The sequence below is a fragment of the Dipodomys merriami genome, unplaced genomic scaffold (genome assembly GCF_024711535.1).
Source record: "Dipodomys merriami isolate MVZ:Mamm:240054 unplaced genomic scaffold, mDipMer1.0.p SCAF_14, whole genome shotgun sequence".
NCBI lineage: Eukaryota > Metazoa > Chordata > Mammalia > Rodentia > Heteromyidae > Dipodomys > Dipodomys merriami.
Genome location: NW_027202715.1, coordinates 13,885,210 through 13,913,157, shown reverse-complemented (window position 1 = coordinate 13,913,157; position 27,948 = coordinate 13,885,210). Strand labels below are relative to the sequence as shown.

General features: G+C 47.2%; 1 protein-coding gene across 3 annotated transcripts; it reads left to right on the top strand.

The window, feature by feature from the left end:
• The first annotated feature begins 188 nt into the window (after nt 1-188).
• LOC138825712 (anthrax toxin receptor-like) lies at nt 189-27,948 on the top strand. 3 transcript variants are annotated; one of them, XM_070020386.1, is made up of 17 exons: nt 189-655; nt 7,702-7,770; nt 8,501-8,572; nt 10,451-10,532; nt 10,621-10,654; nt 11,587-11,666; nt 11,753-11,821; nt 12,135-12,176; nt 12,271-12,322; nt 14,984-15,079; nt 19,446-19,515; nt 20,042-20,120; nt 21,297-21,755; nt 22,812-22,847; nt 24,066-24,182; nt 25,604-25,681; nt 27,664-27,948. In XM_070020386.1, the coding sequence occupies exons 1-17, from the start codon at nt 378-380 to the stop codon at nt 27,886-27,888; spliced, it is 1,938 nt and encodes a 645-aa protein (XP_069876487.1). In that variant the 5' UTR covers nt 189-377; the 3' UTR covers nt 27,889-27,948. The 3 variants fall into 3 exon arrangements, with proteins under 3 accessions (XP_069876487.1, XP_069876486.1, XP_069876488.1); XM_070020385.1 differs by having other exon boundaries at nt 12,096-12,176; XM_070020387.1 differs by lacking the exon at nt 8,501-8,572 and having other exon boundaries at nt 12,096-12,176.

The following is a 27,948-nucleotide window of genomic DNA, read 5'->3' as shown; positions in this document are numbered from 1 at the left end:
TGTGATGAGGGAAAGGTGGCCTCGTGACAGCCACTTGGTACTGTTAATACACAGGGCATTGAGCAGGGCTGCAGGTCACAAAGTCACCATGTCAACCCTCCTGTCCATCATAACTCCAGTATATTTTGCCCTGAAGTAGGAGAAGGGCTTTTCAGGTATCTGAAAGCAGGACAGCTTAGAACCAGTAACTTTCCCTAGTCCCTTTGCTCTGAGTGGGAGCCTGATCGAAGACAGCAGTGATCACTGGTGATGGGCACAAGGGCCCTGGGCCTCTGGGCGCAGGCAGAGACGATAGAGAAGGAAGCTAGAGATGGCCGGCACACTGTCTAACTCAGCTCTGCCATAGAATCCCAAGATCACAAGGCTAGCGAAGAAAAATGGGGGGTTGCTGTCTCCAGGTCCCTTGCTCTGGGTTTTTATTTTTACTGGTGCTGTCTCAGGGCATCCTGCGTTCATACTCTGAGTGGAGATATGACTACTCTGAGCCTGTGGACCCTGATATTTTCCAAGAACCTGAAGTCCCAGAGGGGAGGGATCAGGATCATGGTCATGATCAGAAGGTTGAACTAGATTTTACTTTTGAGCCAGAAGAAGTTCTACCAAAGGTTATAGAGTACTGCGATGGTATCTTTGATGTCTACTACCTTTTGGCCAAGTGAGTAGTTCTTCTTGCCCTGGCTTCAAGTGGCTCCCAGGATTGTTGGTCCCCCGGGCCCACAGGATGGCCATCTACTCCAAGAACCCAAGCAACAAGCAGTACAGATCTGATGCACTGGAGTTGGGGAGAGGGATTAGCCACTATGATGGCTGGATCTGGGCCCGCTCTGCGCCCTGCTTCTCTTGGCTTCCCTCGCCAGGCAGGGTGATTGTAGTAGCTCCTTGAAAAAGCAAACCCAGGCTCATTGAATCCTGGAACTAAACGAGAAAGTTTTATCTCTCCTCCCTAGTGGGTATATTCTCTGAGAGCCTAAATGAGAAGCAGGTGCATCTGCTACATGCTGTATCTTGAAAAGGAAGAGAAAGAGCTGAGATCCCCCAAACCTGGAGGGCAGTGTGTGTTAGCATGTTGATCTTTATCTGGAGTCTGTGTTCTCTATCCTCTGCTGTCTGCCAGGGTCAGGCACCATGCACAGGGCAGGCCTGTAATGTGGACTCTGCCAGCCACCCAGGAGAGATGAGCCACTGGCCTGGCTCTGTGAGGGTCTAGGTTCCTTGGGTGTTATGATCAAGTGTAAAAGGTAGGGCTTCAGAATCACTCAGGTTTACCATCTGTCTGCTCTCCCCTCTTACTGTGTGGTCTGTACTCAGCATTGAGTCAGGGAAGCTTTTGTTAGGAGAGATGTCTGCAGTATTGCAGAAGCAGTGTTCTTTCTTAGCCTTAGAATAGAACTTGTCTGATCTACAACATGTCTTAGCTCTTCCTGGGAGAGAAAGAAAGGAAGCATAATCTGCTTTCCTCTATATCTCCAAATTGGCACCTGGGATGTGCCCTTTATCACCATTTCCCAGCTTATGTAAGGAAGCTGCAGCCTTTAACATTTCATGCCACATGGTCCCAGGCCAGCCACCCCAATTCTGCATCCTTTAACCAGCAGCCTTTGAAGGCTTTGACAGAGGCTGATCAGAGCTGGTCGCTAGGCTGTGTGGAAAGGGTTGTCCTTAGCTCAGTGTCCTTGATTTCCTGAGATATTGCTGGGAAAGGCAGGGAGTTCCCTGGATGTCCCCCAAGGAGACATTCTCTCCTTGCACACTTTACCTAGAGAATGTGCTCGAAGTTAAGGCAGAGCCAAAAAACAGACCATTCCTGAATGTTAGCTAAGGATGAGTCAGTGCACAGGACATCCATCAAGGAGTGCTTTACTGCCAGACCTATGATAAGGAAATGGGTGGGAGTAAGTAGGGCTTCCCCTTGGCCCAAACAGCCTCATAGGCCTATGGAAACTTTGGAGCTTAAAGGAGACCTCAGGGCTGTTTCACCTTCGGCTAGATCCATATCTGTTCCTACAGGCAGCCTTGGTATGGGCCAGGCAACTCTGTTGCTGAGGGGGCTTCAGAAGGGGATGGGAAAGAAGAGGAATCTAGACCAGAAAGACCTCTCACCAGCATGCAGTTCAGATCATCCACCTGTGTTCATATTTCTCTTCTTACTCCTCCTTAGGACCCTTGAGAGATATACCCATTACCTCTCAACAGTACCAAATGCTGAGGGCCATGCCTTTAGCGGAAGGGACACTGAAGACCCAAAGGATAGCAGTAGATAGTCTGTCGTCTGTCCTCAGGCTAAACCACACTGTTTTATTTACAGATTTGTAATCAGTTTTAAAATCAAGTCTTCTATATTCTTCTTTCCCAAGTTTTGTTGTGATCCCTTGATATTCCATATGGATTTCAAAATGAACTACTACAAAACTACTACAAAATGTTCTGCTTACACATACACACACACACACACACACATACACACACATACACACACACACACACACACACACACACCACACAAATGTAGGAATTTTGACACAGACCAAATTAAATCGCTGAGTACACTGGCAAGTATTATCATCTTTGAAAGTGTCCATCACATCCATCCCCAGGGACCACACAGAGGCAGGCAGGCACAGGAGAAAGATTATTACAAGGTTTATTAGAGGAGCCATATTTCCCCCCCGGAGAAGGAGCACAGGTAGCAGGAGGGACTGGAGGCAGGAAGCGAGTTAGGCAGAAGCTCAGGTAAGTCTGGGAAGAGAGAGAGGGGGGCCAGCTGTATGGCAGGAACTTCAGAGCTGGGAGGAGCTCAGGTCTGGGTAGAGTTGAGGACCAAAGGTGGGCATAATGCTTACAAGCTTAGTTATAATTTCATAACTGTGAGATATCTTTGTATTTATTTGTGTCTAAATTTCTTTAGTAATGTTTTTGTTTTTGTGCCAGTCCTGGTGCTTGAACTCAGGACATAGGTGCTGTCCCTAGATATTCTTCTATTCAAGGCTAGTGCTCTAACACTTGAATCACAGCTCCACTTCTGGCATTTTTTAAAATGAAGTTAATTGGAGAAAATTGTCTCACAGATTTTCTTGCCCAGGCTAGCTTCAAATCTTGATCCTCAATCTCAGCCTTCTGAATGGCTAGGATTACAGGCATGAGCCACCTGCCAGTGCTGGGCATGTTTTTCTGTACTGGTCCTGGGGCTTCAACTCAAGGCTGAGGAGCTATCCCTGAGCATTTTTCTCGGGGCTATTGCTCTAACGCTGAGCCATAGCTCAACTTACAGCTGTTAGGTAGTTAATTGGAGTCTCACAGATTTTCCTGCCCAGGCTGGCTTCAAACTGTGATCTTAGACCTCAGCTAGGATTACAGGTATAAACCACTGGTGACCAGCTAGTAATATTTTAGTTTTAAGAATTTTTATTTTGAGGGGCTGGGAAGGTGGCTCAGTGGTAGAGCGCTTGCCTTGCATGCCTGAGGCCCTGGGTTCGATTCCTCAGCACCACATAAGCAAAATGAAAAAAGCCGGAAGTGGCGCTATGGCTCAAGTGGTAGAGCGCTAGCCTTGAGCTGAAGAGCTGAGGGACAGCGCCCAGGCCCAGAGTTCAGGCCCCACGACCGGACCCAAAAAAAAATTTTTTATTTTGATTCTTTGGTTTAACTTATTCCTAAAGATTTTACTCTGATGCTATTATAAATAGAATTGTTTTCTTAATTTAATTTAGATTGCTTATTGTCATTGTTCAGGAATACAACTGGCTTTGCCTATTAACTTTACAATCAGGTACTTGGCTGAATTCATGTTAGCTTGAATAGATTTTCTATGATAGCTTGCAGGGTTTTTTTCCCACACATGACAAGAGCCATCTGCAAATAACAATAAGTTTACTTGTACATTTCTAATTTGGATATGTCTGGTGATTACTAAGTTGACTAAAAGTGTTGTTCTAAAAACTATGATATTCGTCTAGATCTTAGAAGGTAAAGTTTTCATCTTTCACCATTGGATGTATTCACTGTGTACCTCTCATATATGGCCTTTTATATTCTAAACCTTTTCTTGAGTCCTAATGTGAGTGTTTTTATCAGGAAAGGTTGTTGGATTCTCTCAAATGCTTTTTCTGCATCAGTTAAAACTGTCATGTACTTTGTTTTCTCCAGCCTGTTTTCTATTCAGAACCATCTTTGTGCTGTAGAAGTAGGTTCCACTTGGCCAGTGTATAGACCATCAAATGTTGCTGAATTCTGTTTCCTCATACTGTGCCTTTCATGGACAGTAGTTTGTAGTACTCTTTTCTGACAGGGCCCTTGTCTGGCATCATTGTTAGGGTAATGGATGCTGTCTTATAGAATGAGTTTGGGAGTTTTCCTCCTCTTCAATTTTGGAAGAGTTTGGAAGACACTGGTATTAACTCCTGGTGGAATATTGGCTAGAATTCACCAGCTAGTTCTGGGCTTTACTCTGTTGGGAGATTTTGGTTAAGATTTTATTAATGGTTTTCGTTTATGATTTCTAGATCATTCAGTTTGAGTAGGCTACAGGTGTTCCTAGGATTTGTTCCATTTTATCTAGGTTCATAATTAAGCTTTCATTTCTGTTGAGTTTGAAGTCATATTTCCACTTTCATTTTCTCCTGACAATGATTTGAGTCATGCTTCTTTCCTTCTAAGATATTCCAGATAATTCAGGGTAATCCTCGTCAATTGCGCTATACTTTTCAAAGAAATAACATTTGGTTTTATAGAGTGTATGCTCACTCAGTTTTCTGGTCTTTCTTTATCTCTGCTATGATCATTTGTATTTACTTCTTGTGGTGGACTTGCATTTGTTTTTCTCCTTCTTTTTCCTGGATCCCTGCAGTGTGAAGACTGCTTGTAGACTGGAGGGCCCCCTCTTTCAATCCATGATCTATGGTTTTCTCTCAGTACTACTGTCTGTGTACCCTATATTTCTCACCATTGTGTTTTCATTTTCATTTGTCTCAAGGTGTTTTCTACTATTTCTTGTAATTTCTTCGTTAGCCTATTATTTAAGATTGTTTTCTTAAATTTTGACATATCCATTGTGATTGAACAAGATGTTTGGTATGATTGATACTTTCTAGTTTGCATTATACCAACATATAATCTATCCTGAGAGATATTCCATATGCACTTGAGAAAAAAAATATATAGTTTGCTATTCTCTCCTCTCTCTCTCTCTCTCTCTCTCTCTCTCTCTCTCTCTCTCTCTCTCTCTCTCTCTCTCTCTCTCTCTCTCTCTCTCTCTCTCTCTCTCTCTCTCTTGTGCAGCTACTGGGGCTTGAACTTAGGGCTTCAGCACTCTCTCTTAGCTTTTTCACTCAAGGCTGGTACTCTACCATGTGAACCACAGCTCTACTTCCAGCATTTTGGGTGGTTAATTGAAGATAAGATTTTCACAGACTTTCCAGGCTGGTTTCAAATCACAATCCTTAGATCTCAGTAGCTAGTATTATGGATCTGAGTAGCTAGGATTATGGACATGAACACTGATGCCCAGCTTTTATCCATGACTGAAAGTAAAATATAGAAGACTTTGCAGTATAGATCAATTTCTCTGATCAATTCTTTCAGTGTTATAAAAAGATTGTTCTGATTTTTGATGCATATGATTGCTTTCTTATTTTGATAAATTGACCATTTTAGCAATAATTTTGTTCTTTAGCTCTTCTATCCATTTTCTGTTTAAACTTAATTATGTCAGACATGGAAAAAGACTGCCTTCCCAACCACCCCAACTCTTCCAAGCAGCTCCTTGCAAATCCTTTAGTTTTATTCTTTCTTCTGATATCATGTACTTTGTCGCGTGTATGTGTGTGTGTGCGTACACACATGTGTACACACACATGGATATGTGCTGGTCCTGCGGCTTGAACTGGGAACTTGGATGCTATCTTTGAGCTTTTGTTGTTCAAAGCTAGTGAGCTTTGGAGGGAACCATGATTCTCAGAGCTCAGCCTCCTGAGTAGTTAGAATTATAGACATCAGCCACCATACCCAGCTATATGCTTATTTTTGATACCATGCTTGAACTGACTCTGTTTGAGGGTTTACACACTATCAAAGGGCAAAGAGATTTTTTTTTTACTTTCTAAACTTCTACTCCTGTGTTTCTACTCCATATCTTTACTCCCATTCCTCTGGTGCGGTGACATCACTGTGATGTTGGAGTCTCAGCTTTTAATCCTAGAGGTGGCCTCACATGCCTGGTAGTCACAGTTCTTTTCTGTGGGTGGGCACTGACACATGAATAGAGCTGCATGCTCAGAGTTCAGCCATACCATCTTCTCCCTGGAAATTGGTTTTTCTAGTATACCATTCCTCTTCCTGCAAGTGTTCACTCCCTTCTCAAACTGAATCCCACTCCAGAGCATATGAGTGAATGGAACAGTCTGCTTGTGCATGAGCCATCATGGGAAGTCGGCTTTCACGCAGGGGGAAGCAGAAGGATAATGACAGGAAAATGTCACCATGAGCTAGGAAAGGAGCTGTCTTGCACTTGAGTCTGGAAGCTGCCCAAGGTAAATTTCCTTCTCTGGGATCAGTTTCCAGTCCAGTGCTTAGTTACTGGCAATTATTGGATATTATCACGACACATAGATATGTCAAATGTAGTGGCAAAAGCATGGGATTTGAAGAAAGATCTGAGTTCAGATCCGTGTGCATATGAATATTGTATTTAGACAATGGGCTAATCTTTCAGAGCCTCAGATTTCCTCAGGAATGTGACTGAGCTGGTATCATGGGGTTGAGCTGGAAGGAAAGCACACAAGTAGCGCTCCTGGTATCCATCTGCTCCGTGAATAGTCGTCATCTTGATGCTGTTAGCATCACATACTACTGAACTTGCTTGTCATCTCTGTGCAGCTTTAGAGGCAGGATCGCAGGGCAGTAGGTGGTAGAGAGGAGGTTGCTGCTGGTATCTGGTAATGTTTACATGTAAACATGACCTTCAGGTGAGTCATCTTGATGACAAGGAGAAGTGGTTCCTGCTGCTGGGTATCTGATTTATACAACATGTAAAACACATGAACAGACTCAGGTCCAGGGGTCAAGTCCACTTCAGTTTCTCATACCGTCTTCAAGATTAGGACAAACATGACAGCCCTTGACCTTTACCTAGATATATGCTCCATTCCTAGAATGGTTCTTATCTCCCCTTCAGAGCTGTGGAGAGATTCCAAAGAATTTGGCCCAAGAGAAGTTAGGTAGATGGGACTATCTCCCTTAAAGAGGAAGGTTATGAGAAGGAATTGGACTGTGGGACAGGTTGGGTCTGTTGTTCATCTTAGTGGTTAGAGAAGATGATGCTAGCACAGTCCTGACTGGATCTGATTTTGTCTTCATGGCTGGGTTCTGAAGGCTGATTGAAAATCTGATCTACTCAATAGCATGTTCCCTTGTCATCCCTGGCTGAGGCCCAGGCCCCTGGAGTACCTGTCTTGCATCTGCTTCTGTGGATGCTGGGAAATGCGGGGGAGTGAGTGAGATTGGGGCATGAGGCCAAGCTCAGAACAGAGCAGGCTTCAGAAGGATCTACAGCCTGAGGAGCAGGTCTGATACTTCTAAGATGATCCCATGTAGTTAGAAGATTAGGGTGGAAGCTTTGTAAAGAATCCACTGGAAGGCTGCAGGAACTATTGCTTCCTGGCCATGAATGCACCTTACCTGCCTGACTCATATCTCTTTCCTTTTCAGATCGGAAACCACAACTAGCTGGGGTGCTCTGTACACGTCATTTGAAGATTTTGTGGAGAAGCATGTGGAGTATGACCTCTTTATGTTACAGACCCCCTTGTGCATGCGGGAGGAGGGGAGTGGCTACCTGGCTGGCAGAGGACATCCATTACAGTTGGCAGACATAGAAGTTCCCAGGATGAGGAGCACAGAGCCCAGGGTGGCATGCTAGGCAGGACAGAACCCCCAGTATCATGGGAATCTCAACAGCATCTGCTGCTTCTGTCTAAACCTGGGAGGAAAAGAAGGTGTCTAGGGGAGATGAAGATGCAAAGAATTTGACAGTAGAAGAAAAGCTAGGTGGGAGGGAGGCCCTCATAGAGAAGCATTAGATGTCACATACCTTGTGTGTGTGTGTGTGTGTGTGTGTCTGTCTGTCTGTCTGTGCATATGTATGATTATTTCACCATAGGTATGTATGTATAGATGTGTAGATGTGTGTTGTTGTGTATCGATGTGAATATGTGTGACCATGTAAATATGCATGTGTGAATCTGTGTGTGTGCACACGTGAGTATACATGTCCCTTTGTGTATGTGGCAGCAGAAAAGGACCCGGGAGCTGTCCTGGCAGGTTCTCTCCTCCAGGACTCCAATCTCCTGGGCTTCAGCAACCTGAACTAAACTCATCTCAGTGGCCCATCTCGGAAGTGAGAGGGGAGAGGAGCCAGGCTGTGGCCCACACCACTCCCTCGGCTGCTCCTGAGTTCCTCTGACCACTGAAGAACTAATGCTTCTCACCAATTCTTCTTCTTCCCCAGCCCAAACCAGCGCATGTCCTTCATTTTCTATGACACAAATGCTCGGGTGGCCTTGGCACTCAGTGGGAACAGGTAGGGGTCCCTTTGAACCCCCAAAGTGTCCTTAAGGCCCAGGCCACTGAAGCTCCAGGCCTTCCTTGCAGGCTTTGCTGAAATAGCTGTTGTTGCTCATGGTGGCTGTTGTGACATCCCTCAGTAACCACACTGACCTCCAATCACTGCAGTCCTGTCTCCATGAACCCCTGTTTTACTGGGCCCATAGGCCTTTCTCCACTCTGTCCCTTGCATTCATTCCATCATTCTTTTTGGGGTGGTGGGGGGGGGGGGAAGTGGGATCAATACTTGAGCTTGTATTCGGGGCCTGGATGCTGTCCCTTTGATCAAGGCTAATGCTGTAACCTGTAACAATGGAGCCAAAACTCTATTTCATGCTTTTGGCTGATTAATTAGAGAATCTTAAAGAGTTTCCTGCCCAGGCTGGCTTCAAACTGTGATCCTCAGATCTCTGCCTCCTAAGTAGCTAGGGTCACAGACATGAGCCTCCAGTATCTAATGCATTACTCCTGAATTTTAGAGAGTTGGCTGTGACAGGTGGCTCTCTGTACTGGAAGAGTGAGACAAAGAGGCAGCCAGGAACCAGGGGGAAGGGCTGGGAGCTTTGTGGGTAGGGGTGGGTAAAGGGAACTTCAGGCTGTCTGAGAGGAAGGGAGAGCCTGGCCTGCAATGTGGACCCTATGCTGAATGAGAGAAGATCAGAGGCAGGGATATGGAGGACTAGAGCATCTTCAGGTTTCCCTCAGCCTCAGCCAGAGGCCTAGAGAGAAGCCAGAAGTGGTAGTGAAGCCTCAGCAGTCTGAGCAGCCTCAGGAGTCTGAGGATAAGATGCTGGGAAAAGCTGGACCTATGGCCCAAGGTAACCTGGTGGGGTTTGTCCTGTAGCTAGGGTGCAATAGGGAACTGGGTAGGTATAAAGGAAGAAGAGGAGAAGCCATGAGAAGTACACCCCAGGTTCCAGAGAAACTTCAGGATCTGAGCTGCTCCAAGAGAAAAGACTAAGTTGGACTGTGAAGACCCTGGTCTGCACCCATTGGGGTGCTGGAAGTGGGGTGCTGGGCAGAATCAAGCAGGGTTGGGTAGGTAGCACTCAGATCTCAGCCCATAGCAGAATCTCTCTGCCCCCACCAGCAAGCCACCTCAGGGTCCACTCTGGACCACTTTGCTAGGGCACTTCAGCCCCATCACTTTAGACTAGTCAGAACCTAGACACCAGCCCTCCCTGCCACTTCTATCTTAATACTGCCACCAGAGCCAGCCCTGCTGTCCTAATGCATCCTGTGGGCTTTGACACCACCTGAAAGGCCATGTCCCTGCCTCTTGGCCAGCACTTCTCCCAGCGTGGGGCCTTTTGCTCAGACATATACAAGGTCCTGGGGCTTGTGTCTGTTTAAGCAGATTGGCTGTTTCCTTTAGTAGGGTAGTGGGAGGGAGTCAGGCCAGAGAGTGATGGCAGTGGGAGAGGGGTAGGAGCTTGGTATGGGCTCAGAAGGATGATCTTCTCCAAATTCAGCTCTACCCATTGAAGGGCTCCAAATGAGGGTTAGGAGTAGGAATGCCGGTGTCACTGAGAATCCCTGACTCACGGATAGACATCCTAGGATACCACCACTCTCACCAGGGATGATCCAGGAAGGAGTTTCTCAAGGAGGAACTAAGCAATTCCCTTCCCCTCTTGGCCTGCCACGGTGCTCATGGGATCAGGAACAGAAAAAGAGTCAAACCCTCCTTCCATAACCAGTGCAGGATGGGGGTGACAGGGCTACCTGCCTGGTGCTCCCTCTCATCCAGGCCCTCTGCACAGTAGATAGAGCTGTGGGACAGCTTGGGTGCTGTTATTCACTATCTACCTTCCTCACCTCAACTTGATTTTTATTTTATTTTATTCTTTTGCAGAGAGGTAATCAGTGCAAAGCTTATTGAAATGAATACTGTTACATTAACAGGAAAACTAAATTTGAACCTAGCCCTTAAAAAGGTAAGGATAGTGAGTGCCTTCCACGAGAGCTGCTTTCTAGTTCAAAGTGCTACCAATCATCTCCCCAATGTGTCTTCATTTCTTTCAGGCAAATGAGCAGATCATAAAGACCAACTCAAAAGGTAAGTGGCCTGTGCCTTCATTAGCCTAGGGGCAGACCCAGAGCCTTGGCTTCCTGGAGAGGGCTGGGTACAGATGCCCCTGGGTTCCTTCTCCACCATGCTTTTGGAGCCAGGTGCTGATCTTGTTGCACTGGGTAAAGCACCCCTGCCCCCAGGATAATTCTGAGAAGGACAGAAGGTCCTGGGTGGATATATGTGTGGGTCCTTGACCTACAGATGGACCTTGTGAATAGAAAAGATGAAATGGCAGGGGACTGAGCAGACCAAGGACTCAATGTGTGGAAACCACAGCTCAGTTTCCCCCTGGCTGCCAGATTTTCCTTGTCTACTTTTGCCTTACCTACCTTGTGGGCGTATGCATCAGGCAGGTTGTACAAACAGCTGTGCATACCCAGAATCCATACCCGTCTAGACTTTGTGTCCCCAGTGCCTGTCTGAAATAAGTAGGTCTATAGAGCCCAACTAGGATGCTTAGGGGACAAGGAGTCTCCTGCTCAGTAATCTCTAACCAGCAATCCTAGATGAGGAGGACCCCCGTGCCTGCAAGCTATCATCTGAGCATGCCCTGGTTTTAATCTACCTCATTTGTTCTCCTTGGCAGAGGTTCTGGCTATTCCCCTCTACCCTATGACCAGGCTGGGCTTATGGGGTTAGTGGCTGGACTGCCTTGTGTCAAAGATTGCATAGTCTGAGGTTTATAAGAATCTAGGCTGCTTGTTAAATGGGACCCTTTCTTTTTTATCTGTTGAATAAGTCAGAGGTGAGGTACCCTTCTTACCCTGAGAATTGGGTGCTGGGTTTGGGGATCTTTCTCAGGAGCCCAAAGTGAAGGGTGTGAATCCAGTCCACTTGCAATGAGCAATGCCAGGCCCTGGTAGCCTATGGCAGGCCTGAAGCCCTACTAATCAGCACTCTCTTTGCTTTTTCAACAGGCATCAAGGTGTTTAATATAATCTTGATCATGATCACTGGAGTAATGGAACCTGCAGTGTTGGAGGACGCTAAGAAGGAGGTAAATCCAGATCAACCTCACGGGCATTTATTTACCTCTCAAGCAATTAGATGATCTAACTTAACACTTCATTTTTATTTCCTTAGGCTGACATGGCTCGGCAACTGGGATCATACGTTTTCATCATTGGTTTAAACAGTGCTATAAGGACACAGGTACTCAATGCAAGGGACCTGCAGCCCTTTATAGCCTATAGAGGTAAAGTCTCAAGGTCAGGCCTCACTGACACCAGAAGATGTGGGAAGCACCTGCTGCCAAGGTGTTTGAGTCAGTGCCCTCTCAGAGAGCTTCCCAGTGTCTGGCCCTAAGCATATACCATCCCACTGCCCTCCCTCGTGTGAGGGAAAAAGATCACATCCTGGATTTGGGTCATGTAGCATCCTCTGAGCCCTGATTGGGAGGTCTCAAGCTACTTTCTCTCTGTTGTAGTTAGTTATGATCGCAGATGATGAGGATCATGTGTTTCAGGTAGCTGGTGAACCCAATCTTCTACATCATGAGGTGGACATGGTGAGTGAGACTAGAGATTGAGGAAGGATGGGAGGGGACTCATGGGCCCTCAAGGGTTACACTCTGTCTCTTTCCTTCCCTTTCTCTGTCTCAGATTGCAACAATGGCCTGCCCCATGGTCAAATTTGCAGAACGTCTATGTGTAGGTGAGAGCTGAGGAACAGCCGCCATGGTCAGCACAGCGCATGTGTGTGTGTGCCCCAGTGTGTAGGATATGTGGCATGTGTGTTCAGTACTGTGAGATGTATGTGTGTGTGTGTGTAGTGTGGGTGTGTGATGTGTGTGGTGTGCACGTGACACCTGTGTGTTTGTGATCCACATGTGTGTGATCGGGTGTCCTTGCTTGCAGTGTGTCACAAGTGGTGTGTGTGGGTGTCCATGGTATTTGTGTACAAGCATTGATGTGAATGCTGTGTGCTGTCATCTTGTGAGCAAACTATGATGGATGTGTGTTTTCAAAGTGTATAAACTCTATGCGCCATCTCTCTACTGTGTGAGGAGCATGGTGTGGTGCCATTTATGGCTTTGTAGATGGATATAGTCAGTGGGCCTAATGAATGTGAATGTGCAATTGGTGACATGTTTGGTGCATTGTATCTGGAGTACACAGGGGATGTGTTCACAGGTAGATGTGCTGGGTGTTGGATATGGGATGTAGTGTCCATAACTGCACTGGGTGTCAGGTATTGTGTGAGAGTGGGACCTCTGAGTATGTGTGGTGCTATTCCTGCTTCTTGGTTTTAGAACTAATAACAGAAAATGTAATAGCAAAATCATATATTAAAAAAATATATATATATACAGTATTTTTTAAATGTCAAGATGCTCTAGCAAATGAGATGCAGCAACATACAAAGCAGCTGTAGAAGTTAAGAATGCCTTATCCCTAATGTTTTGGGTAGAAATGTTTGGATACTCCAGAAGTGGATCTTTGTATCAAGTGGTAGAGAGCTAGCCTTGAGCAAAAGAAGCTCAAGGACAGTGCCCTAGCCCAAAGTTCACATCCAAGGACTGGCGGGTGCATGTGCGCGCTCGCGCGCGCGCGCGCGCACACACACACACACACACACACACACACACAGAGCATGAGAGCTTGACTTGAGAGCATGGTTCAAGTGGTTAGACAAGAAATTCAAGGCACTGAGCTCAAACTCAAGCACTGGAGGAAAAAAAGTATTTTGGACCAATTTATATTTCCCCTGTTCAAATACAGGATGTTCAACCTGTAAAGCAAGAAGACCTGGGGTGTAGGACACAAAAGCCAGGCAGAGACAGGCTTTGAAATGTAGGTGGACTTCATACACCCAAAAATTGGGGACAAAAATAAGGCAGTTACGTTAATGGATGAAGAAGACCTAGGCACAATTGGATGACCACACCTGTCTCTAGAGAAGGTCTCCTCTTTCAAATGCAAGGGCCCTGCTCTGGTGTGGTATAGATACACTATTGTGGTTGGGGTTGGCCACCTCTCTGTCAGGTGTGCTGTGCATACAAACTTGACCCCACAGGAATGACACCTGTCCCCTGGAGAGAATGAAGTAAAGCTGTCAGCTTCCCTTTTCTGCTGGGGATAGCTCAGCTGCTTCAGATATCACCGGCCAGGGAGGCTGGGCCTGTGGCCTTCCATCTTCCATGGGAGGTGGTGAGAAGATGGAACTAAGATCACCTCAGCTCCACTACCCATAGTGCCCTGCCTGGACCACATAGATGGAGATTGCAGTGTTGCCTCCAACTGAAATAGCAGGACTGTTGGGAGATGTAGAAACGTATTTAATGGTGCATCTGGAAGTTGATCCTGATAGGTCCATTCTGGTCCTTGGCTCTGGGCTGTCCCACCTCTCCCCAGACTGAACAAGAGTCACAGACTGCTGTGCTGAGAGGTCAAGGAAGGTGAAAGACTTCACCATAGAGCATCTCTTTTGCCTCTGGGCTGAAGACATTATGTCTGTATACACAGGCTCTGGTGTCTCCAGCCCCAGCAAAGATGTGATTTGTCACCTTTTCCTCACTGGTGCTGAACCAAGGTGACAGGTGCCTCCACACAGCTCAGCCAGTGACCTGTTAAACCATTGCCCATCTTATACAAAGCTGCCACACACAGGGTGACAGTCATTAGTGGGAAGCCTAAGGCACTGCATCAACCAGGATGACAGAGAACCAATGATAAAAGCCAGGTGCACAGGAGACACTCATCCATCAACTGACCTGGGCTTCTCAAGTGCCATGTGGGATGGGAAAGAGCCAGGCCTGGACTAGGGGCAAATGTACAGGCAAATGAGCTTGGATTTGAAGCCAGAAGACCTGTGGTACTGACACCAACTGCCCTCTCTCTGGCCCCTTGTACATTGCTGGCCTCAGGAGGCTTGGAGGTGTCACACTGGTGTGAGGTCATTGGTGGCTGAGGAATAGATGGGGTGAAGAAGGTGTGTTGGTCTCTGGACCCACAGTTGAGTTGGGATGTCTCCTGTGAGGCGCCCCTGTGGGCAGGGACCTCCTCTCCCCTTCATCTTTCCCCTTCTCAGACCTATGACATCAACATCAACCCTGGCTGTGCTGTTTCCTGCAAGCTTGATGCTTTTCATGGGCGTATTGTATCAGGGACAGTAGAGAAATGTCCAGATGTCCTCGAGGCAGTGTATTAGCATGGATACCTAGTAACTTCGTATGAGGATATAGCCTGCAGGATCCACAGGTGTTGGCTCACTCACAGCTGCCTGACTCGTTTGGCCCCCCTGGGGTACAGGTTACTATGAACAATAAGACCAGATCCTTCTAGTCTCCCTGATGCTTATATGTTGTCCTTACAGGAGACAAGGAAGTTGTTGTAAAAGGATATGGTTTTCATAATGGAAAAAATCGGGACCAACTTATCTGCAGGTTAACAATTGGTGACAAAACCTTCGGTAAGTAGACCCTGTCTGAGTCACACATTTGCCATGCCACATCCTTCCCTTCCACCTGTCAAGACCTCTCCCCACATTCCAGCCCTTGCTGATCATTCTCGATGGATGTCTTAGGGCTGTAGGAACATAGATCTGGCTGGGATGTTAACAATCCACCCCATCTAAACACAGCACAATCAATTCCCAAATAACTAATAAGTTAAAACAGGTCTCCACTCAGTGAGGCTGGTTTGGTGTTGAGCTGTGCTCACTGGAGCATTTGCTCTATCCCGTTCTCCTTTCCTTCCTTCAGAGCCAAAGACACCATCTTTGGTCTGCTGATAGGACAGGGCAGGAGGCCTGGAGCTCTAGGTCTGGAAGCTGCCCAGAATTCTTGTCATGTTCCTAAGAAGATATCACCAGACGAGATAGTCTGATCTCCTGGAATTTTTATTAAAATTTTATTTTATTGTAAAGATGCTGTACAGAGGGATTACAGTTACATGAGTAAGGTGATGAGTACATTTCTTGCTGAGCATTGTTATCCCCCTCCTTTGTTTTTCTCCTACTATCCCATCCCTCCTCTACCTCCCTGCTTCTCTTCACCCCCAAAGTTGTAAAGTTCATTTCCAACATAATGCCTGAGACTCTTATCTCTAATTAACTACCAAAAAAGCTGAAAGTAGAGCCGTGGCTCAAGGTTGGTAAAGCACTAGCCTTGAGTGAAAAAAGTTTAGGGATAGCACCCAGGCCCTGAGTTCAAGCCCCAGGACTGGCACAAACACACACACACACACACACACACACACACACACACACACACACACACACACAGAGAGATACCTTACTATGACAACCAGTGTTTAGTGTTTATCTCCATCCAATAATGGAGTCTTCCTTGAAGACTCCATTCCCAGGGGGCAAGCTGTACTTGGCACGCAGTCCACCGTGCTTCACAGTAGATGCTTCAATGGGTCAAGATTAGCTGCTCCATTCCAATTTCCTGTGCTACACAAAACCCCCATTGAAGGGTCAGTGCTCACCTTTGTGAGGACTTCTTTCCCAAGCTTAGTCCCAACCACCTACCTGCAGAAGCAAGTCCTTACCTTGAGCCCATTTCCTGACTTGGGTTTCTGATTAGCACAATGAGGGTATCAAGGTTCAGAAATTTCTAGATGATATAACCTATGATGTAGGCTGAACCAGCTGGTCCCCATGCTAATAAATCATCAATAAAAAAACAAATCATCAATAGAAATAGCAGCCATGACTGAAGTGAGAAAGAGGGGGAAATACTATTGTGTATTTAAGATTTTTAAATTTTTTAAATTTATTTAATTTTCAGTTTGTTACTTTTTTTATTTTATGCTTTAAATTATAATGTTTGTGACTTTTAACATTATTATGTTTTTTCTAATAAAAAGGATGCACACTAGAAAATAGACAAATAGAAACACATAAAGGATTAAAATATCACTCCTAACTCCAAACTCAAAGATTAATAAACTGTTAGAACTCTCAAATCCATAAGGTTCACTTTACTTGAATATTATTATTATTATCTTTAAATAGTTGTATAAAAGGGTTTCAATTCAACATGTCAGTTTAGGGGTACAATGCAGCTTGATTAAGGTCACCCTCTTATCATTCCCCCACCCCCAGCTCTCCCAACCCCAAGTTCGAAGCTGATGTTGATGTAAAACTGTTGATAGTCACAGAATTGTTCCTCACAGGACACATTGGTGCCCAGCAATGGCCCAAGGTAAACAAGACCCCAGAGAAACCCCCAAAAGGTTCAGGAGTGAGGCTGATTTTCCTCTTTTGAGTTTTGACCTGTGGATCTCATACAGACATAATATCCTGTACTATAAAAGTGGCAGAAATATCTCTAAATAAACAACAAGTCTGCTTTTACAAAAAGAATAAGCTAAAAAGCCTAGTTCTTCTGAGGAAGATGTCCCAGTGGCACTAGTACCTCCACTGGACATGGAAGCCCATTGGAGATGGCTGATCAGCCTCCTTTGCTCACACCCATTTCATGCAGAGGTCAGGGAGGTATCCGCTCTGGCCTTATCTGTGCCCATGGCTCAGCAGGTGCCCAGCTGTGTCTCAGGCCTCTGGGAAAGGAAAGCCCAGCTCCTCTGACCTCAGGAAGCTGAGTCATGATAGGAAAGGGACAACCCTCCCAGAAGTACAATGTGGCAGGACCAATGAGGCCCTGTGAGGCCATTCATTACAGTCTGCAGAGGAGAAGTTAGCACTGTGGAGCTGGAGCTAGACAGGTGGAGAGCTGACAGCCAGACCAGACAGGATACAGCCTAGCTATATCAATATGAGCAAATGGCATAAAGAGAATTGGGTTTAGGACTGAGACAGTTTCCTGACTACAGGCTATGGAACTCTTCTGAGACTCCCAAGCTCAGGGAGGAAGGCAAGCAGGCAGGCAGGTAGGCAGGCTGGAGAAAATAAGGGAGAGTTGAAGGGAGGGAGGAAGGTATGTGGAGGGAGAAGGAAGGAAGGAAGGTATATGTATCCTCTCCACAAATTTCCTTATCTCAGTAAAAGGCACTAGCATCCACTCAGACCCTGTGGTCAAAAATCCCAGTATCTATGCTGAAAATGAACTATACAACTTGGTGAGGGGACAGGAGGGAAGAACTGAGAGAGAAGGGAAAGGTGTTAGATTATTAGACTTTTGCCAGAAAACCACACAGACATATAGGTACCGAGAACAAAGAAAGGTTTATTGTTGGGAAAGGGGCCAGCAAGATCCCTTCCCACAAGGGAGAAGTGAGAAGCAGCTCTGGCTATTGTCTAGGTGACCTATATAACCTAAGAGGTTTAGTGGGAACTAGAAGGGGCTAGGAGGTGGAGACTCTGGAATAGACCTGAGGACCAGGGACCTCACTGTGGTGGACCAGGATTTATGGCTGCTCTCAAAGTAGTAGATAAGGGGCTCTGTAGCTGCCCAGACCTGAAGGTCACTCTATGGAGCTCTTGCTGCCTTATATGGTGGTAGCTGCCCCAGAGGAGTACCATCCCAAGGTAAAGGTGGGGTTGGAGGCTGATTATTTACTGCCTTTACTAAACAGGACTAGTGTTGCCTAGGAAGGGAGCATGCCAAACTGTGGAAGGGGGGAGGAGCATGCTAAGCTATGGGAAGGGAGCTCATTGGGCTAACAGGGGTGACATAGTCCAAAAAGAAATATACTCTTTCCTTGACTTATGTAACTATAAGCCCTCTGTACATCACCTTTACAAAGGCAATTTTAAAAATCTTTACAAAACTCAGATCATATATGGCTTTTTTAGCAAGAGGTAAACTATTGGATTATGAAAATTTGAGGGGAAAAAACCCTAAAGTTTTAGTTTAGAGTGACAATAAAGTCCAAATTTAACAAGTCATATTTTTGTGTGTATGTGTATGTTCTGAGCTCGAGTCTTAAACTCAGGTCCTGGGTGCTGTCCCTGAGCCTTTTTGTTCAAGGCTAGCGTTGTACTACTTGACCCACAGCTCCACTTCCAGCTTATTTTGGTGCTTAATTGAAGGAGAAAAAAATCCCAGTTCCATTTTGAATCATCTCAGCCCTTTACTCACAGCAGCAAATCTTTTTTTTTATTTTTATTGTGAAAATACTGTACAGAGGGGTTACAATTACATGGGCAAGATAATGAGTACATTTCTTATCAAGCATTGTAGCCTCCTCTTTTGTTTCCCCTTCCCATCCCTAGCAAATCTTGTCTCTATGTCCAAAGTATGACTAGAGTCTGTATAGTCCTTGAAGATCTACTGAATTTGAAATAATATTCAGAGCCCTTCTTAGCCCCTCCACACATACACCTCTCCTGGCTGACTCAACAAGCACAATAGTTCCTGCCAAGGGCCTTGTCACATTTCATCCCCAAGGCCTACCACACCCCTCTTCTCAGATCATTCCCTGCTTCCTCTTCAATTGATTTTCAATGGGTACAGTCCAAGCGTGCAACAAACAATCATTATACATGAACTTTAAGGACCCATTACCTACTTTCAGAAATTATCAAAGGGCTAAGATATCAGCTTTGCTTTTCCATGACAGCAAAGGGAGACAGAAGTGTATGGATATGACCATTCTTTGTTGGTTTTGGTCCTGGGGCTTAAACTCAGGGCCTGGGAGTTGTTCCTGAGCTTTTCCCCTCAAGGCTGGTGCTCTACTACTTTGAGCCATAGCTCTAATTTCAGTTTTCTGGTGGTTAATCAGAGGTAAGAGTCTCTGGGACTTTCCTGCCCAGGGTCAGCTTCAAACTGCAATCCTAAGATTTTAGCCTCCTGAGTAGTTAGGATCACAGGTGTGAGCAACCGGCAATCAGCTTCTATTGATACTCTTCTTGTGCTGTTTTCTTTTAGAAGAGGAGGCAGTCAATAGGACAAAAAATTCTGTAACTTGTCCTATACCAAAAGTAGACCATCCAGGACTGTAAGTACCCATAATTATCAGTACTAAGAGTCAGGAGACAATGCCATCAGTGTTTACCAGCATTAAGTATATAGGATGTGGAATATCCCTCTGCCAGGGAGCATGTGTCAGTACAAGGAGGGCAGAGGACTCTTCAATGCCTGCCTTTGTTGATGGACCCCATGGGGTCCAGGCATTCACAATGGCTTGAGTTCCCCTGAGGATAACACAAAAAGTAATATGATCTAGGTTTTGTCCCTTGGGTCCAGCTCATCTTTGAGGTCAGAGACAAGAAACTTTGTAAGTGTATGAGTCATGAATTAGCCCTCCCATAATCACTTATGGGCCAAGGCCACTAGGGCAATCAGATGCCATGAGAGCAACTCTGCCTGAGCCATATCATTTGGCCATCATTTCAGAGGGTGGGGCTCATGCTTTTAGGCATGAACTCTCACCCATGTATTGAGGGTCCAGAATACCAGGGTGTCATAAGGAGACCTGAAGACCATATATATATATATATGTACCTGTTCTTTGTGTGCATTAGAATTATCAAAATTGAAATCAGCTTGAACAATGGAACCATCTACTTAGTCAGACCTGTCAATGCAAATTCAACTATCTGTGTGAGTACCAGGGTTGGGATCATGGCTCTGAGTGCAGAGTCTCTGTGCAGAATAACATGGGCACCAGCCTCACTATATGGGGACCCTAAGCACACGAATCGGAGGGCACTCCCAGATGCAGTCAGAGCATGTGCCCTACATGAGTGCCCCAGCTACTGCAAGGGCCCTAAACCTACTTTAGACCTCAACCTCTAACCTATTGATGACACCTCTGCCATTTGCCTTGTCCTCAGTCTCTCCTCTCTCTCCTCCTTTCTCCCTCCCTCCCTAGTGCCCCTAGGCCCTTCTCACCTGCAGCCCCCCCTCCTGCTGTCAGGGGACTTTGTCGGGGACTCTTGTGGCTGGCTCTGCTGGTCCCCAAGGACCACTTCCCCAGCTTCACGCCATCTCTGCACCCTAGCCCAATGCAACATGGCTGGAGGGTATGCCTGGGAGAGGGAGGTCTGTGTCCTCTTGTCATCACTCTTTGGGTCTCTCAGCACATAAGGACTCTACAGAAGTGGCAGCAGCACACTCTGGGTCTGTCTGGCTCATCCTTTCATACCCAGCCATGCAGCAATCAGTAGGTCCCACTCACATGTGTGCTCATTGGGATCCACCCCAGAAAGCACACAGAGCAGGACACCAACCCAGACCGAGACCACACTGGCATCCTCCATATTGCCCTCCTTTCAGCCAAGCGGCTTCCCCTCTGTCCCTCTGCAGCCTCTTCTCGAAGCAAGGCCTGACTCAAGAATGGGCTGGTCAGGCTGCCTGCCACAGTACCCCTGAGCTCCCTGAGTGGAAGGGACAACTGGAGAGCTGTCCTCATTTCTTATGCCCCAAGTGGTCAGAGCCTGATCTAGGAAGATCTCTAAGCTTCAAACTTCCATGTGTCCATGCAGGAGGACTGCACCTAGGATTGGGCAATGGGTAGTTCAAGCTCAGAGAAGTGAGTGGTGAGCCCAAGCTTGCAGAGCCAATGTGGATAGACAGGGAGGTAGCCAGGACCCAAGTTTCCTGGCCCTGCTCCTCTTGGGCCTGCAAGTTTCTTTGGGCCCCAGCTCCTACCCTCTTTTATCTGGGCAGCTGTCTTTTCGTGATCCTCACAGTGCCTTTGTCCTCCCAGACATTGGCCATAAAGACTGTCTGCAAGATAAAATTATATGGTAATCTCACTCTTCCTCTCACACACAGGACTTGGTCCCGTTGAATACCACCACCAGCCAACCACTGACAACTGTAACTGTAACAACTACTACACCGACACAGACCACTACACCTACAACTACAACAACTACAACAACTACGACAACCACCACCACGACACCCCCACTTCCGCCTTTACCCGAAGTTCCACCCATAATGCTTCCAGAAGAACCAGAGACTATGGAAACTACAGAGACTCCTCTAACCCCAGAGACGACAACAACCCCCACCCCGGAGATAGTTCCACCCCCAGAGCCTGTACCACCCCCAGAAATACCTATATTCCCACCCTTGCCCGTTCCACCACCCCCGATTCCTGCTGTGCCCCAGAGCACAGCGACCTTTTACTTTGGGCCAACTGATATAGAGATATTCTTCACCATAGTCCTGGGCATAATGCTGATCCCTGTGCTGCTATGGTGGGCTTGGTGGCTGTGCTGCAGGAAGGTAAATAGCCTCTTCCTACCCAGAGATCTAGCTACATAAGAGCCCTATAAGAACACTGGGAAGTTTCTCATCTGTTCTGGCCCAGAGACATCCAGATCCTACCATGATAATCCCAGATCCCACCATGATAATCCCAGATCCCAGATCTAGACTTGGGATCCCCAGGGCATCCTACTAAAGCCAGCAGAAGGAGATTCCCAAAGCCCCATGAGATAAGAAACAAGACCCTGAAGCTGGACCTCTCTGGGTCTTGGGTAGACCAAGAGGGGCCTCTGTGTGGCATGAGAACAGGGTTCCCTGTGAACACCATGGCCCCCAAATGCAGAGTGATGCTAACTAGAAAGGTGCCCTCTGGGTGCCCCTTTGGGGCAGCCACACAGAGACGCACAGAGGTATCTGCGCATTTCTAGCTCCTCCCACTGTTGCTTTACTTGTGAAGACTGGGCTTGGGAAGTGCACAGAGGAAGAAGCACATTTCTGCTCCCAGGGAACTCATCAGCAAAAGGGTGAAATGCCAACCCTCTGAACATTCATGCTCCTGGGTAAACAGGGCAAGAAGAAAGAATGAGATGGTCACCTAAATGGGGCAGGGGTAAAGGATGAGATTGGCACCTGGAGTAGGAGGGAAGGCAGAAGTGCTGGTGAGTGGGATTGAAAGGAACATTCCAGAGAGCTTGCAAGAGGAAGAAAGAGCAGGTGTGGGAAAGACGAAAACACCTAGCACAGAGTAGGTAGGGCTGATCTCTGCCTGGGGGACTAGAAAGCAGAGAAAGCAAGGGATGAGGAGGAAGAGACTGCAGGTTCTCACAGAGGAGGGGAGGCAGGAGAGGGTACTGCCACAGCAGGGCCTCCCCAGGGCCCTCCCATCACCCAGCCCCCACTGAGAGGCACAGGGCTCCCCAGAGCCAGGTGGACGGCCAGTCCCATAGCACAGGGTGTCCAGACAGTGCTGGGCTGCATCCTGTCCCCATGGCCAGACCAGGGCCACCTTTGGCAAGGCTGAGGAACAGTCCACCCCACAGCCTCAACTCATCTTGTGCTTATATCTCATTCTAGGTCAAAAAGCCTCCTCCACCACCACCCCCGGTGAAGGTAAGTCCTACCGTGCATGCTGAAGTTACCACCATAGGTCTCAGGAGGGCCCTGACTCTCACATCCCATGTCCAAAAGTTCCCACCTATCTGGAGGAAAAAGGAGGGAGAAAGAGGATTATGGATGGGTGTGGAACCTGGCACCAGTGGCTCCTGCCTGTAAATCCTAGGTATTCAGGAGGATGAGATCTGAGGATATTGGTTCAAAGCCAGCCTGGAGCAGGAAAAGTCCCTGAGACTCTTTATCTCCGATTAACCACAAAAACAAAAACAAAAACAAAAACTGGAACAGAGTTGTGGCTCAATGTGGTGGAGCACTAGCTTTGAAGTCTTGAGTGAAAGAGCTCAGGAACAGTGCCTAGGCCCTGAGTTTAAACCCTACAACTGAAGAGAGACAGAGACAGAGACAGAAGGAGGGAGAGAAGGAAAGAAGGAGGAAGGGAGGAGAGAGAGAGAGAATGTGTGCAAAGGATAGGCATCATGCAGTGATTTCATCCTGGCTGTCTCCCACCTACCACCTCCAAGATCTGTTTCTGTAATTGTGGCCTTCCCTATAGAACCAATGATCTAGGTTTTCATTGGTTTCTGAAAATGGAACTCTAAGTCCTGGTCCTCATCTCCAGATTCTGGTAGGTCTGTCTGGTTTCTTTGATCTTGACCCTTGGGTTCTAGCAATGCTGAGATATTTGCCAAAGGTCAGCCTTAGGGACCACAAGCCTGAGGAATGGGTCAGAGTCACAGCTGGCCCTGAGCTCCTAAGAGCTGTACCAGGTGAACACAGGGACCAAGATGCAGGTGCAACCATGACTCACCTAGGGTGGAGACATGAAGAGGAAGGCATACAGAACCTAGCCAGGAAGGGGGTAGTAAACAGCCTCTGTACAGGCTACAGAATAGCCTGGTGAGATTGTGCCTGAGAGGTCACAGCCAAGTGGAGAGGACACTCACCTGCCCAGTAGCCCAGCCTCTGCCAGCACGAGCTGCCTGGGAAAAGCTAGGGTACAACAACATGTTGGAGTCAGTTTGGCAATGCACCACATCTCTGTCACTGGAGATTTGGCTAGTCTTCTTTTGGAGGAGTGTAAGAGAGCTGTTCACAGCGCTTCCTTTCACAATTAATATTGTGAACAAGTGCCAGAGAAATGAAGGGACCTCATGCCCCTGCTCCTGGGTGCTAGACTGCATCCAGGACCCAGCCTGGTGCTTTGTTTTCTCCTAGATCAAAAAGAAAAAACGTCCTCCACCCCCACCCCCACCACCGACCTTGAATGTGTGTCCCACTATGATCGTCTGCTGCTGTTCATGCCGTGGCATGTGTGTGAACAGATGCCTACCGGTGAGGAGCTGTGACCCCTGGTTGGGCTCAGGAGGACAGGGGAGTTGGATCCAAACACAGAGGCCTGGGAATGGGAGGAGATGTGGCTCTGACTGACCTGGACCACTTGTTTTGTGAGGCAATCATATATCCATCCTTTCGTGAAGGTCAACAGACAACAGCAAGCATAAGGAGTCACCCCATCTTGGCTAGCCAGTCTTAGCACTGTGGACACCTTTTTTACTTCCCAGTATCCTGTATGTAGCTGCTAGCTGCCCTGTCCAGCCAATCTCAAGTCCTCAGACTCATTCTCCTCAGCCCATGGAGAGGTTTAGATGTCAAACTACACCTGAATGTGAATGAGGGAAATCATGCTAGACCACAAATTTGTTTGTGAGGTCAGAGACTATAAAAGCAATAAGGACCAGTCTCTGCAACCATGAAAATAAGAAGCTCCAGTAGGCTAGCTCTTCATCCAGAGTGAAAGCAAAGGGCCTGCTTCCTGTGGAGATGAGGTGAAAAAAGCTACACAAAGAGACCAAGATGGAGACTCATATAGGGTATAACAGTCTCAGGTTAGGCCTGGAAGAGATAAAGCAATTGAGCCCAAGGACCCTGTCCTTCCTTCATAAGAAGGTCTATCGTAGCTGAGTACTAATGGCTTATGACTATAATCCTAGCTACTCAGGAGGCTTTGAGGAGATTTGAGGATCACAGTTTGAAGCTAGCCTAGGCAGAAAAGTCCATGAGGCTCTTATCTTTGATTTACCAGCAGAACGCCAAAACAGGACAAGACTTAAGCACAAAAGCCAAAAGAAAGCATAAGTCCCTGAGATCAAGCCCAGTACACAAACACACACTCTCTCTGTATGTCTCTGTTTCTGTGTCTGTCTGCCTCTCTTTCTCTTAAACACATACACACACACACACACACACACACACACACACACACACACACACACAAATAGAAACTCCATCTTGGTGAAAGTCAAGCTGACCAAGCAGCAGCCATGGTCCTGTCGCAGGGATGGACCCCCTGCCCCACGCAGCCAGTGAAAAGGAGGAAAGAAGGAAAGGAAGTACTTCCAGTTCTTGCCTGGTGCTGTCATCCCTCTCCTTGGTCATGGATTTGTCTGTGGGGGACCCAACTCTTCTGGGAACCTCTAATCAGTCTTGTCTCTCCCATCATTGTAGGCCACAGAGAGCCCAATTCCCGCCTCCAGAGAGGGTGTCCTGTTCTGGACACTCACAATCTCTTCTGATCTATATCCAATGTGTGGCATTGGACAGGGCCCGTGAGGCATCTGAACTGACAGGCTGTAGCCATGATACAACCTCCCTAGGTCAGGGACTCTTCGGCCTCCTCTCTCCTAATCTTTTCTCAGCTCTGGTCTCACCCGGCCATGCGGAACTGCTTCCTCATGGCCTCTTCTGCTTTTCAGGGCAACAGGACTATATATGGCCTAGAGGCCCCACTCTGTCAACCACTGCCATTGACGTGGTATTCGTCCAGGATCGGGGTGAGTAGGGACACCCCTAACAGAATAATCATTCCTTTTGTCCATGCTGGGTGCCCGCAAAGATATGGTTTGCTGATGCATCTTGACATGAACCAAGGGAGAATGCTCCCCTTTACCCAGAGTGGCTCAAGCCCAGAGAGACTGAATCATTTGTCCCATGTCACAAAGCCTGGAATTCAAAGAAAGCCTAGCTCTCCCCTTTCCCATTGCCTTCCTCTTTATAGCTTCAACCTGTGATCACACTGGAAGACAGCCTTGCTCAAGCCCTCAGGGCTCCTAAGGTCTCCCTCCTGGCTGGCCTGGGTTCATCTACCTGGACAACTCATGCTCTAAGCTCTGAATAGACATGATCAGTCATAGTGCAAGGTCTCCAGGTCTGTGTAAGGACGACACTGACCACATTCTCTGAACCAGGCCAGTGTAGCACAGAAGAGAGCACTGGCTAGCAGGGAAGATCCTTCATGCCCAGGTCCTCAGGAATGGGTTGAGTACTGTTCATAAGGTAGAAAGAGGAAGTTTGGGAAACCCTGACTAATGGCTCCAGTGAGGATGGGTCTATGCCCTGGGCCTTGCTTAATGCTGTGTCCTGTAATGTGTTAGTCAGCTTGTGATAGCATGCCATGGCTAGGTATAGCACCTGCTCAAGCTGTCCTGAATCTGGAGAAGAAGTAGAGAGAAGGCTGTCATTGCTTACTTTGGGTCAAGGCCATGGGCATTTTGGTGTCTGTTAAGAGACCGGGACAAAAGATCTGAACTGGATATAAGATCTATAACAGGGAAGGCAGAGTGTTGAAGGTAAATTGGGCCCATGTGCTGAGTGTATGTGTGTGTGTTATATAAATATATGTGTGAGGCACAGAGAGAGAGAGAGAGAGAGAGAGAGAGAGAGAGAACATTGCACAAAGAAGTTCTACCCAAATGCTCTAAGCTTTGGAATCAGAGTCTCCCTCCAATCCTGGCTTGAGGACAGAAAGTTAGAAATAGTAGTTGAGGTTCAGGAATGTGAGTAAACTTGGCCTTGCAAAAATCAGAGATCAGAAAGTTCTGCTAGACTGAGGAACGATGCAAGTACAGGACATGGACAAGAGGCACTTAATGCTGTAGACTAGAGACAGAAATGACATGGAAGGAAAGAGAGTGCTGTCCACTTTTAGATCTGAGCCATTCAGAGAATCATGAAATCGAAGAAATGAAATGATTATTGCCAAGACTTGTAGTACCCCCAATGATTCCAGCCACCAAGCTTTGCCTCAGTGCTATGAGCCCTTCAAGATTTGGAGCAACTCCAACTCCCCTTTCCCTTAGTTTGGCTGTGCTTCCATTTTCAACCTAGCTAGCACACAGCTCCACATTCCCAGTTCCTGATCCAGAATACACACAGTTCCTCATCCTGTCCCATTATGGGCCTCAGCATCTAGAAATCTGGAATGGGAATGTATCCACTGGGAAGAAATCAAGATGTCCCTCAGGTTGCATCCCTGGCTCTGGGAGCTGCATGTCCTTGTCCTTAGGGTCTACTAGAGCTGCAGCTGCAGCCTTCCCCTCCTGCATCTGCACAGCTGGCAGCACAGAGCCTTCCAGTGGCCCCTGCCTGCCTCCTGGCCTCATCTCCCTGTACCACTCTTATGTGGACCCTCCGTACCACATGATGTGGTCCACCCAGCTTCCAGCTCAGCTCCCCAGGCCCAAACCCTTAATCATAACTGGAAATCCTTTCTGGCAGCTAAGATTCCAAGAATAAGGACCCAAAAGGCTTTCAGAGACATTGCTCTACCCTCCTCCCCAGACCAGGTAGATATGTCCAGCATACCACACCAGATCTGAATGGTGTAGTAGAGCACCCAAGGCAGAGAAGATTCTTCACCCAAGCCTGTCCCATGGCTCAGATACTCCCAGCCTCACTCCCTGAGCCAGACAACTGCAGCCCTTTGATCCCAATTTCAGTAGCATCTCTGTGACCTTGTGTCTTCTCCTCCCCACAGGGGAGGTGCTCCAACTTCAGCCTCATGCCGGCCATCTGTGGGCAGCTGCCCTACACCTCACAGCTCCATCTTCCGCCCAGCCAGGAGTGCGTCCCTGTCACCTACTGCCCTCAGTGCCACCACTTCCCAGGCCAGTGCTCTTGGCCTCCATCTAGGGTGCTGTCCTTGATCTCTCACTCTGACTGGTGGGCCCACAGACCTCAGCTGTCCCTCCCACCCATGTAACAGGCCTCTCAGACCACACGAAGCCATGACTTAGACAGTTGTGCCACCCAATTGAACACA

Bases quoted from the DNA above. Each gene is read 5' to 3' on its own strand.
- LOC138825712 (XM_070020385.1), top strand. From the start codon at position 378: ATGGGGGGTTGCTGTCTCCAGGTCCCTTGCTCTGGGTTTTTATTTTTA. The intron at 22,848-24,065 runs GTAAGTCCTACC...GTTTTCTCCTAG, and splicing joins CACCACCACCCCCGGTGAAG to ATCAAAAAGAAAAAACGTCC. The intron at 24,183-25,603 runs GTGAGGAGCTGT...TCTGCTTTTCAG, and splicing joins GTGTGAACAGATGCCTACCG to GGCAACAGGACTATATATGG.